Source organism: Oncorhynchus kisutch, linkage group LG18 (genome assembly GCF_002021735.2).
Source record: "Oncorhynchus kisutch isolate 150728-3 linkage group LG18, Okis_V2, whole genome shotgun sequence".
In the NCBI taxonomy this organism is placed as follows: domain Eukaryota; kingdom Metazoa; phylum Chordata; class Actinopteri; order Salmoniformes; family Salmonidae; genus Oncorhynchus; species Oncorhynchus kisutch.
Genome location: NC_034191.2, coordinates 12,702,581 through 12,715,015, shown reverse-complemented (window position 1 = coordinate 12,715,015; position 12,435 = coordinate 12,702,581). Strand labels below are relative to the sequence as shown.

At 51.3% G+C, this 12,435-nt stretch overlaps 1 protein-coding gene across 3 annotated transcripts in view; it reads left to right on the top strand.

Moving 5' to 3' along the window:
• The window catches only part of pde2a (phosphodiesterase 2A), a 169,497-nt gene extending 166,785 nt beyond the window's left edge, over nucleotides 1-2,712 (top strand). For 2 of the 3 annotated variants that reach the window (XM_031795739.1, XM_031795738.1), the window contains exons 26-30: nucleotides 129-228; nucleotides 596-708; nucleotides 1,219-1,257; nucleotides 1,358-1,464; nucleotides 1,589-2,712. In XM_031795739.1, coding sequence (XP_031651599.1) covers nucleotides 129-228; nucleotides 596-708; nucleotides 1,219-1,257; nucleotides 1,358-1,464; nucleotides 1,589-1,838 — 609 coding nt within the window. In that variant the 3' untranslated portion in view covers nucleotides 1,839-2,712. Of the gene's footprint in view, nucleotides 1-128; nucleotides 229-595; nucleotides 709-1,218; nucleotides 1,258-1,357; nucleotides 1,465-1,588 lie in introns of those variants that run through there. The other variant, XM_031795740.1, reaches the window with a different exon arrangement.
• The last annotated feature ends 9,723 nt before the right edge of the window (nucleotides 2,713-12,435 follow it).

Genomic DNA, 12,435 nt, shown 5'->3' with positions numbered 1-12,435 from the left:
GGACCGTTACCGCTCGTACCCAGGACCGTTACCGCTCGTACCCAGGACCGCTACCGCTCGTATGTTGTGTGTTAACAGGACACCCAGGAGTGTTATAGGTTTTGTGTGTGTGTGTGTGTGGTTGTCAGGACTACCAGAGGATGTTGGACCTGATGAGGGATATTATCCTGGCCACTGACCTGGCTCACCACCTCCGCATCTTCCCCGACCTGCAAAGGATGGCTGACGGTAAGGCAGTGTGTGGGTGTGTGTGTGTGTGTGTTTGCGTGGGTGTGTGTGCGTGGGTGTGTTTGTGTGTATGTGTGCGTGGGTGTGTGTGCGTGGGTGTGTGTGTGGGTGGGTGTGTGTGTGTGTGTGGGTGTGTTTGTGTGTATGTGTGCGTGGGTGTGTGTGTGTGTGTGTGTGTGTGTGTGTGTGTGTGTGTGTGTGTGTGTGTGTGTGTGTGTGTGTGTGTGTGTGTGCGTGGGTGTGTGTGTGGGTGGGTGGGTGTGTGTGCGTGGGTGGGTTTGTGTGCGTGTGTGTGTGTGTGTATTTGTGAGTATATTAGTATTTCATTCTCTCTCCCTTTCTGTTTGTATATGTGTGTGTGTGCTAGCTGGCTACAACCCCAGGAATCAGACCCACCGTTCTCTGCTGCTGTGCCTGCTGATGACCTCATGTGACCTGTCGGACCAGACCAAGGGCTGGAAGACCACCCGCAAGATCGCTGTGAGGAACCCTAAAATCTACTAACCCTAGACTCAACCCTAAAGCTAATGCTAACCCTAACCTCCATCCTAAAGCTAATGCTAACCCTCAACCCTAAAGCTAATGCTAACCCTAGCCTCAACACTAAAGCTAATGCTAACCCTCACCCCTAAAGCTAATGCTAACCCTAGCCTCAACACTAAAGCTAATGCTAACCCTAGCCTCCATCCTAAAGGAAATGCTAACTGTAGCCTCAATCCTAAAGCTAATGCTAAACTTAGCCTCAAACCTAAAGCTAATGCTAACCCTAGCCTCAACTCTAAAGTTAATGCTAACCTTCAACCTTAAAGCTAACGCTAAACCTAGACTCAACCCTAAAGCTAATGCTAACCATAACTCTCGCCTCAACCACAACCCTAACCCTAGCTTCATGTCCACATCCCGGTTCAACCCTAACATTAACCCCAACTCTAACCTCAGACCCTAGTTAACCTTTGACCCTAAACCTCTTTCTCTCCTCTGTGTATTCAGGAGCTGATCTATAAAGAGTTCTTCTCCCAGGGGGATCTGGTATGTGTGCTGCACTTTATTACTGCACTGTATATATGTGTGTGTGTGTGTGTTGGAGGTAGGTGTGTATCTGATGTGTGTAACTTACTTGTGTGTGCAGGAGAAGGCGATGGGGAATCGTCCCAGTGAGATGATGGACAGAGAGAAGGCCTACATCCCAGAGCTACAGATCAGCTTCATGGAACACATCGCCATGCCCATCTACAAGTAAGAACCAATCACAACACAGAGTTTATCACTACTGAATAAATCACAACACAGCCTTTATCACTACTGACCCACAGCACTTGCACCACCTAATGTTGTGTCCCCCACCCCTGTCCCCTGATAGGCTGCTGTCAGAGCTGTTACCAGGGGCATCAGAGCTGTATGAGCGTGTAGCGACCAATCGAGTGCAGTGGACAAAAGTCTCCCATAAGTTCACCGTCCGTGGGTTGCCTAGCAACAATAGCCTCGACTTCCTGGATGAAGAGTATGAGCTGCTGCAATCCCAGGGTGCGCTGGGAGATGACAGCCACTGCGATGACACCCACTGCCTCAACGGTTGCCTGGATGATGTGGTTGGGGGGAGGGGCCAGTGAACACACCAACCAATGGGAGGAGCCAGTGGTATCTCTAGGCCAATAGAAACAAAAGGAAACGATTTCCTTTTTATGTCCTCAGGCAGAGAGGGCGAGACTTTGAGACAGTTTGACATTTGATTGACAGCTGTCAATCTCGGAGGCTGAACAAGATGGAGTGAACTCAGGAGGGACAATTCAGATGAATCATTTGACAGGAGTTGATTCTGACTAGTCAATTCAGACGATTCCTGTAGATGCTAAATGTGACTGAACTCCTATGACGAAAGCAGAGAGTCGTGTTGACTCTGGAAATGATCATTTTCATAACGAAGGTCACCGTTCATATTGTTCTGAGTTTCTGTTTTACACACAGGCTCCCAGACACCTAACAGGTCAATACCCATGTAATAACACATACCTTTCTTAGTTAACAGAAAGCTGTGTAGTACGAAGGACAGTTAAGGAATCTGTTGGTTTATGTTGATTTAAGATCATCAGGATCCTTCCCACCAGCCCACACAAACCCTGATCAGCTGCTATGTCACTCATACGACTGCTTATGTATGCTGTATGTAGCCTACACCACGTGTGTTTCTCCCTTTATCTCAGCCAGCATTGAATTTATTTGTCATTTCTTAGGCATCATGTAAGTCTCTAGTTTGCCAATTATTGTATTTGTTAGTATACATGGAGCTCATTCATGGCCATATGATGCCCGGTGGTTATTGAGGGAACCGTATCTGCAGTGTGTCAGGTAATGTGAGTGTAAGTTCCATCTTTTGGAGATGAGGACAACCACCACCACCACCTACCAACAACCAACACCACCAACAACAACCACCACCAACAACAACCACCACCAACAACCACCACAACCACAACCAACAACCACAACCCACCACCAACAACAACCACCACCACCACCTACCAACCACCAACAACCACCACCAAAGAACAACAACCACCAACCACCAAAAACTACCACCAACAAACACCACCACCAACCAACAACAACCACCAACCAACAACAACCACCAACAACAACCACCACCAACAACCAACACCACCACCAACAACCAACACCACCAACAACAACCACCACCACACACCAACCACCACCACACACCAACCACCACCAACAACCAACCACCAACAACCAACCACCCACCAACAACAACAACAACCAACAACAACCACCAACAACCAACAACAACCACCAACAACAACCAACCACCACAACCAACAACCACCACCAACCACCAACCACAACCAACCACCACCACCAACAACCAACCACCACCATCAACCAACAAAAACCAACCACCACCAACAACCACAACAACCAACCACCACCAACAACCACCAACAACCACAACAACCAACAAACCAACAACAACCAACCACCACCAACAAAAACCACCACCAACAACCATCCACCACCACCAACAACCACCACCACCACCACCCACAACCACCACCACCAACAACCACCACCACCACAACCAACAACCACCCACAACCAACAACCACCACCACCCACAACCAACAACCACCACCACCACAACCACCAACAACAACCACCACCAACTAACCACCACCACCACAACCACCAACAACAACCACCACCAACTAACCATCACCACCACAACCAACAACCACCACAACCAACAACCACAACCAAGAACCACCACCACCACCACCAACAACCACCACCACCACCAACCACCACCACCACCACCAACAACCACCACCAACAACCACCGCCAATAAAACCTTTACAACAAGAGCCACTAACGGAGTCGATTCTCCAGATTCCCATTTTTTGTTTCTCTCTCTCGCTCTTTACTATAAAATCCCAATGAAACACGTTATAGAGTGCAAGTGAAGCCCTTTAAATGATCCAGTGTCATTGCGCGCGTGTGTGTGTGTGTGTGTGTGTGTGTGTGTGTGTGTGTGTGTGTGTGTGTGTGTGTGTGTGTGTGTGTGTGTGCGTGCGTGCGTGCGTGCGTGCGTGCATTGCGATTGTGTGTTGTACGGATCTGCCTTATCGTGCATCTATGCTGCCTTTCGCTGAGCTTCTAATGTTGGACCATAGATAGACACAGACCATACAGTATCTCCAGTGTGTTGAGGAACAGACTTATAGCTGGACAGTGTTTGTGGGTGTGAGAGAGAGAGAGAGAGTTCACTGTCTCACAAGTTTAACACAACTCCAATCAATCAGTCACCCAAATGTCTAATTAATGTGTGTAACTACTGCTCAGTGAAGCCGGAGCAACAACTCACCCTCAGCACGTCATTTGTGTTTGTCAGGGCTTACATACTGTATATGTGGAAGAACTAAGGCCATACATGTGAATATATTTCTTAAGAGGGCATGCATATGAATTTATTCGTTAGATGAATGAACTGGTTTGGTTTGGCGCCTGGGGCGTACAGGTTAATATATTTGTTAGGTGAGTGGGGTATGAGTGGGACTGCATATAGGTTAATATATTTGTTAGGTGAGTGGGGTATGATTGGGACTGCATATAGGTTAATATATTTGTTAGGTGAGTGGGGTATGAGTGGGACTGCATATAGGTTCATGTATTTGTTAGGTGAGTGGGGTATGAGTGGGACTGCATATAGGTTCATGTATTTGTTAGGTGAGTGGGGTATGAGTGGGACTGCATATAGGTTCATGTATTTGTTAGGTGAGTGGGGTATGAGTGGGACTGCATATAGGTTAATATATTCGGTAGATGATTTGCCCTCAGGATGTCTGTCTGACTTCCCTGACTTTGACATCATGTTGTTGTACAGATTTTAACTTTTCAAATGACATTCAGGTAGGCTGGCGATCTGAAGCCTTGCTCTAGTGCTGTATACCTGTGAACTCTGACCCCTGATGAACACAGATTAACTTCCTCTTTTCCCCTGTTGTTGTTATTGTTGTTTTCCTCCCTACCATTCCAGATCTGCCTTCTTCATGTGTGTGTTGATGATGATGATGCAGAAACTCTGATGTAGATACAGTCTGATCTTAAATTATTACTTTTGACAGTTGTCTCTCATAAGTTTGTTTTATACGTTAGCGTTTTCATGTCGGCGAGTCAGAGCTTCTTCATTGGCCAATCCCCGTCTTCACGGAAGAGCAGGATTCTTACCTGTGATGTAATGGCATAGGCTATATATAAATGCTGTAAATAACAGTTTATGAAGTATTACTTGATTCTATGTAATTGTTACGATGAGGACTATTTTAATAATTTCATGTTATTTGCTGTGGTTGTAGTTGAATCATCTTATTCTCTCATTTTCATTGTGTTATTGAAGAACCCATAAGTTGTAGGGCTACAGATCAAACAGAAGGGGAGAAAACCAAAATGATACGTCAACATTAAAGTGGAGTCTAATTCTGACAACTGAAGCAAGACTGAAGTTGAGGAAGTATATTGTTTTTATTGTAGGTGTAGACCAGTGTTGGTCTGTGTGTCTCTAAATGCTATATAGAAAGAGGGCAGGTAGACCCTTCTGGGAAAAAGAACACAAAGATTACTTTTTTTTTTTTTATAAATTTGGTTAAAGGAGAGCTGTTACCTGCTCAAATTCATGTTCCACACCATCATACAGTATTGACTACACACTAACACGCACACTTACACTAGCACACCAGCGAATCCATGAGCTGGCAAGGTAAGAAGAAATATGTCGTTCTGCCCCTGAGCAAGGCAGTTAACCCACGGGCAGTTAGCCTACTGTCCCCCGGGCAGTTAGCCCACTGTCCCCCGGGCAGTTAGCCCACTGTCCCCCGGGCAGTTAGCCCACTGTCCCCCGGGCAGTTAACCCAATGTCCCCCGGGCAGTTAACCCAATGTCCCCCGGGCAGTTAACCCAATGTCCCCCGGGCAGTTAACCCACTGTCCCCCGGGCAGTTAACCCACTGTCCCCCGGGCAGTTAACCCACTGTCCCCCGGGCAGTTTACCTACTGTTCCCGGGCAGTTAACCCACCGTTCCCCGGGCAGTTAACCCACTGTTCCACGGGCAGTTAACCCACTGTTCCACGGGCAGTTAACCCACTGTCCCCCGGGCAGTTAACCCACTGATCCCCGGGCAGTTAACCCACTGTTCCCCGGGCAGTTAACCCACTGTCCCCCGGGCAGTTAGCTCACTGTCCCCCGGGCAGTTAACCCACTGTCCCCCGGGCAGTTAACCCACTGTCCCCCGGGCAGTTAACCCACTGTCCCCCGGGCAGTTAACCCACTGTTCCACGGGCAGTTAACCCACTGTCCCCCGGGCAGTTAACCCACTGATCCCCGGGCAGTTAACCCACTGTTCCCCGGGCAGTTAACCCACTGTCCCCCGGGCAGTTAGCCCACTGTCCCCCGGGCAGTTAGCCCACTGTCCCCCGGGCAGTTAGCCCACTGTCCCCCGGGCAGTTAACCCAATGTCCCCCGGGCAGTTAACCCAATGTCCCCCGGGCAGTTAACCCAATGTCCCCCGGGCAGTTAACCCACTGTCCCCCGGGCAGTTAACCCACTGTCCCCCGGGCAGTTAACCCACTGTCCCCCGGGCAGTTTACCTACTGTTCCCGGGCAGTTAACCCACCGTTCCCCGGGCAGTTAACCCACTGTTCCACGGGCAGTTAACCCACTGTTCCACGGGCAGTTAACCCACTGTCCCCCGGGCAGTTAACCCACTGATCCCCGGGCAGTTAACCCACTGTTCCCCGGGCAGTTAACCCACTGTCCCCCGGGCAGTTAGCTCACTGTCCCCCGGGCAGTTAACCCACTGTCCCCCGGGCAGTTAACCCACTGTCCCCCGGGCAGTTAACCCACTGTCCCCCGGGCAGTTAACCCACTGTCCCCCGGGCAGTTAACCCACTGTCCCCCGAGGCAGTTTACCTACCGTTCCCGGGCAGTTAACCCACCGTTCCCCGGGCAGTTAACCCACCGTTCCCCGGGCAGTTAGCCCACCGTTCCCCGGGCAGTTAGCCCACCGTTCCCCGGGCAGTTAGCCCACCGTTCCCCGGGCAGTTAACCCACCGTTCCCCGGGCAGTTAACCCACCGTTCCCCGGGCAGTTAACCCACCGTTCCCCGGGCAGTTAACCCACCGTTCCCCAGGCAGTTAACCCACTGTTCCACGGGCAGTTAACCCACTGTTCCACGGGCAGTTAACCCACTGTTCCACGGGCAGTTAACCCACTGTTCCCCGGGCAGTTAACCCACTGTTCCCCGGGCAGTTAACCCACTGTTCCCCGGGCAGTTAACCCACTGTTCCCTGGGCAGTTAACCCACTGTTCCCCGGGCAGTTAACCCACTGTTCCACGGGCAGTTAACCCACTGTCCCCCGGGCAGTTAACCCACTGTTCCCCGGGCAGTTAACCCACTGTTCCCCGGGAAGTTAGCCCACTGTCCCCCGGGCAGTTAGCTCACTGTCCCCCGGGCAGTTAACCCAATGTCCCCCGGGCAGTTAACCCACTGTCCCCCGGGCAGTTAACCCACTGTCCCCCGGGCAGTTAACCCACTGTCCCCCGGGCAGTTAACCCACTGTCCCCCGAGGCAGTTTACCTACTGTTCCCGGGCAGTTAACCCACCGTTCCCCGGGCAGTTAACCCACCGTTCCCCGGGCAGTTAGCCCACCGTTCCCCGGGCAGTTAGCCCACCGTTCCCCGGGCAGTTAGCCCACCGTTCCCCGGGCAGTTAACCCACCGTTCCCCGGGCAGTTAACCCACCGTTCCCCGGGCAGTTAACCCACCGTTCCCCGGGCAGTTAACCCACCGTTCCCCGGGCAGTTAACCCACCGTTCCCCGGGCAGTTAACCCACCGTTCCCCGGGCAGTTAACCCACCGTTCCACGGGCAGTTAACCCACCGTTCCACGGGCAGTTAACCCACTGTTCCCCGGGCAGTTAACCCACTGTTCCCCGGGCAGTTAACCCACTGTTCCCCGGGCAGTTAACCCACTGTTCCCCGGGCAGTTAACCCACTGTCCACATTTCAGTTGAAGGCATTCAGTTCGACAACTGACTAGATACCCCCTTTCCTTTCTCTTCCCAACACACACACACACACACACACACACACACACACACACACACACACACACACACACACACACACACACACACACACACACACACACTTGAGCCCAACAATGGCAGAAGAGTTTCACAGCCCCCTAATCCCAAATGCAGAGGCCTTTAAAGCCCCAATTAGGCTGATCCCTGTCCAGAGGTCATTACAATACAGAACCCCATGGATATTCACAATAACACAACAAGTACAAAACAGCTCATAAAGGGCAATCCAGAGACACTAAAGGTCGTCATCCCCTGGCATGGTGCTATATTAACACAGACCATCCCCTGGCATGGTGCTATATTAACCCCAGACCATCCCCTGGCACGGAGCTATATTAACCAGACCATCCCCTGGCATGGTGCTATATTAACACAGACCGTCCCCTGGCATGGTGCTATATTAACACAGACCATCCCCTGGCATGGTGCTATATTAACACAGACCATCCCCTGGCATGGTGCTATATTAACACAGACCATCCCCTGGCATGGTGCTATATTAACCAGACCATCCCCTGGCATGGTGCTATATTAACCAGACCATCCCCTGGCATGGTGCTATATTAACACAGACCATCCCCTGGCATGGTGCTATATTAACACAGACCATCCCCTGGCATGGTGCTATATTAACACAGACCATCCCCTGGCATGGTGCTATATTAACACAGACCGTCCCCTGGCATGGTGCTATATTAACACAGACCATCCCCTGGCATGGTGCTATATTAACACAGACCATCCCCTGGCATGGCACAGTGCTATAAGAGCACACTACCCCTATGCCAAGAGAGAGGGTATTGGCCCAGGGTGGAAACTCACAATACTAGACACTGAGGAAATTGAAACAACCTCTGTCAACGTGTACAAGTCTGGGACAGTAATGGTGCAGGGCATCCTCATGCAGTTCCAGCAGGACATTAACAGGATCAAAGAGAGAGAACAGCAGGAAAATCTCTCTCTCTGTAACGACAGCCCCCCCACATCCACTGAGGACACACAAAAGGCAGAAATCATGCTCCTCACTGACTCAAATGGCAAATACATTCAAGAGACTAACACTTTTCCCAAACACAAAGTGGCTAAACTCTGGTGTCCGAACAGTAGGCATGCCCTGGAGCTGTTGTCAGAGGACAAACAGTAGGATTGCCCTGGAGCTGTTGTCAGAGGACAGACTAGGGTCCCCCAGCCACATCATAATTCACACGGGCACAAATGACCTGAGGGCCCAGCAGGAAATGGTGTCAAACGGAGTGATTGAAAAAGCTTCTTCCACTTTCCCCAACGCACAAGTGGTTATCTCCACCCTGCTACCAGAGAAAATATTCACCTTGCATTCACCCACTGTATGGTAGCAAGCATCTCACATGACTGTGCCTCAAAACCTAATGTCTACCTGACCCACCACTCCACCCTGGACTTTACAAACAGGTCCACCTCTACAAGGCAGCAATCCCAACTTTTTTCAGGACCCTGAAGGACGTCAACCTCAACCGCAGCCCCAGCACCTCACACAGAGCAACAGAAACCCCGCCCAGACCAGTGAGACACCCACCTGAAGGACCTGCACTGAGAGAACCAACGCCAAGAGGACTTACTGTAGACCCAGACCATAGCTTTACCAGCCACACCCCACCCAGCTGAGACCACCTCAAACAAACATTTCCCGGGACCTACATTTCCTGGGACTGTGACTCAAAACCTAATGTCTACCTGGGTCACCACTTCACCTTGAACTTCAACAACCCTTTATAGACCCCCCCCTTGCCACCCACCCCTGCAGCAAGGACCTCAACATAACAGATGCACATACTGTATGCCCAGAACGTGAGCAGAGCAACAGGCCCAACCCCCAATAATGTACCCCCCCCCCCCAAGCCCCATCCTGCGACCTAAGACATATGTATCAGATGCTCAACATGCTCTGCTCACAGCTACTGTAATGGTCCGGGACTAAACCACACAAAACAACACTAGACACGATGGAACACAAAGCTTTTACTATCTCATCCTGGAATATACAAGGTCTGAGGTCATCTGCCTTTAGCCCAAAGAGCAGGAACCCAGACTTCATCTAAGAAATTGGAAATACAGACATTGTCATCCTACAAGACACCTGGTATAGAGGAGACAGACCCACTGGTTGCCCTCTAGGTTACAGAGAGCTGGTTGTCCCATCCACCAAACTACCAGGTGGGTGGTATAGAGGAGACAGACCCACTGGTTTCCCTCTAGGTTACAGAGAGCTGGTTGTCCCATCCACCAAACTACCAGGTGGGTGGTATAGAGGAGACAGACCCACTGGTTGCCCTCTAGGTTACAGAGAGCTGGTTGTCCCATCCACCAAACTACCAGGTGGGTGGTATAGAGGAGACAGACCCACTGGTTGCCCTCTAGGTTACAGAGAGCTGGTTGTCCCATCCACCAAACTACCAGGTGGGTGGTATAGAGGAGACAGACCCACTGGTTGCCCTCTAGGTTACAGAGAGCTGGTTGTCCCATCCACCAAACTACCAGGTGGGTGGTATAGAGGAGACAGACCCACTGGTTGCCCTCTAGGTTACAGAGAGCTGGTTGTCCCATCCACCAAACTACCAGGTGGGTGGTATAGAGGAGACAGACCCACTGGTTGCCATCTAGGTTACAGAGAGCTGGTAGTCCCATCCACCAAACTACCAGGTGGGTGGTATAGAGGAGACAGACCCACTGGTTTCCCTCTAGGTTACAGAGAGCTGGTTGTCCCATCCACCAAACTACCAGGTGGGTGGTATAGAGGAGACAGACCCACTGGTTGCCCTCTAGGTTACAGAGAGCTGGTTGTCCCATCCACCAAACTACCAGGTGGGTGGTATAGAGGAGACAGACCCACTGGTTGCCCTCTAGGTTACAGAGAGCTGGTTGTCCCATCCACCAAACTACCAGGTGGGTGGTATAGAGGAGACAGACCCACTGGTTGCCCTCTAGGTTACAGAGAGCTGGTTGTCCCATCCACCAAACTACCAGGTGGGTGGTATAGAGGAGACAGACCCACTGGTTGCCCTCTAGGTTACAGAGAGCTGGTTGTCCCATCCACCAAACTACCAGGTGGGTGGTATAGAGGAGACAGACCCACTGGTTTCCCTCTAGGTTACAGAGAGCTGGTTGTCCCATCCACCAAACTACCAGGTGGGTGGTATAGAGGAGACAGACCCACTGGTTGCCCTCTAGGTTACAGAGAGCTGGTTGTCCCATCCACCAAACTACCAGGTGGGTGGTATAGAGGAGACAGACCCACTGGTTGCCCTCTAGGTTACAGAGAGCTGTTAGTCCCATCCACCAAACTACCAGGTGGGTGGTATAGAGGAGACAGACCCACTGGTCTTCCCTCTAGGTTACAGAGAGCTGGTTGTCCCATCCACCAAACTACCAGGTGGGTGGTATAGAGGAGACAGACCCACTGGTTGCCCTCTAGGTTACAGAGAGCTGGTTGTCCCATCCACCAAACTACCAGGTGGGTGGTATAGAGGAGACAGACCCACTGGTTGCCCTCTAGGTTACAGAGAGCTGGTTGTCCCATCCACCAAACTACCAGGTGGGTGGTATAGAGGAGACAGACCCACTGGTTGCCCTCTAGGTTACAGAGAGCTGGTAGTCCCATCCACCAAACTACCAGGTGGGTGGTAGAGAGGAGACAGACCCACTGGTTGCCCTCTAGGTTACAGAGAGCTGGTAGTCCCATCCACCAAACTACCAGGTGTGTGGTATAGAGGAGGCAGACCCACTGGTTTCCCTCTAGGTTACAGAGAGCTGGTTGTCCCATCCACCAAACTACCAGGTGGGTGGTATAGAGGAGACAGACCCACTGGTTGCCCTCTAGGTTACAGAGAGCTGGTTGTCCCATCCACCAAACTACCAGGTGGGTGGTATAGAGGAGACAGACCCACTGGTTGCCCTCTAGGTTACAGAGAGCTGGTAGTCCCATCCACCAAACTACCAGGTGTGTGGTATAGAGGAGACAGACCCACTGGTTTCCCTCTAGGTTACAGAGAGCTGGTTGTCCCATCCACCAAACTACCAGGTGGGTGGTATAGAGGAGACAGACCCACTGGTTGCCCTCTAGGTTACAGAGAGCTGGTTGTCCCATCCACCAAACTACCAGGTGGGTGGTATAGAGGAGACAGACCCACTGGTTGCCCTCTAGGTTACAGAGAGCTGGTTGTCCCATCCACCAAACTACCAGGTGGGTGGTATAGAGGAGACAGACCCACTGGTTTCCCTCTAGGTTACAGAGAGCTGGTTGTCCCATCCACCAAACTACCAGGTGGGTGGTATAGAGGAGACAGACCCACTGGTTGCCCTCTAGGTTACAGAGAGCTGGTTGTCCCATCCACCAAACTACCAGGTGGGTGGTATAGAGGAGACAGACCCACTGGTTTCCCTCTAGGTTACAGAGAGCTGGTTGTCCCATCCACCAAACTACCAGGTGGGTGGTATAGAGGAGACAGACCCACTGGTTGCCCTCTAGGTTACAGAGAGCTGGTTGTCCCATCCACCAAACTACCAGGTGGGTGGT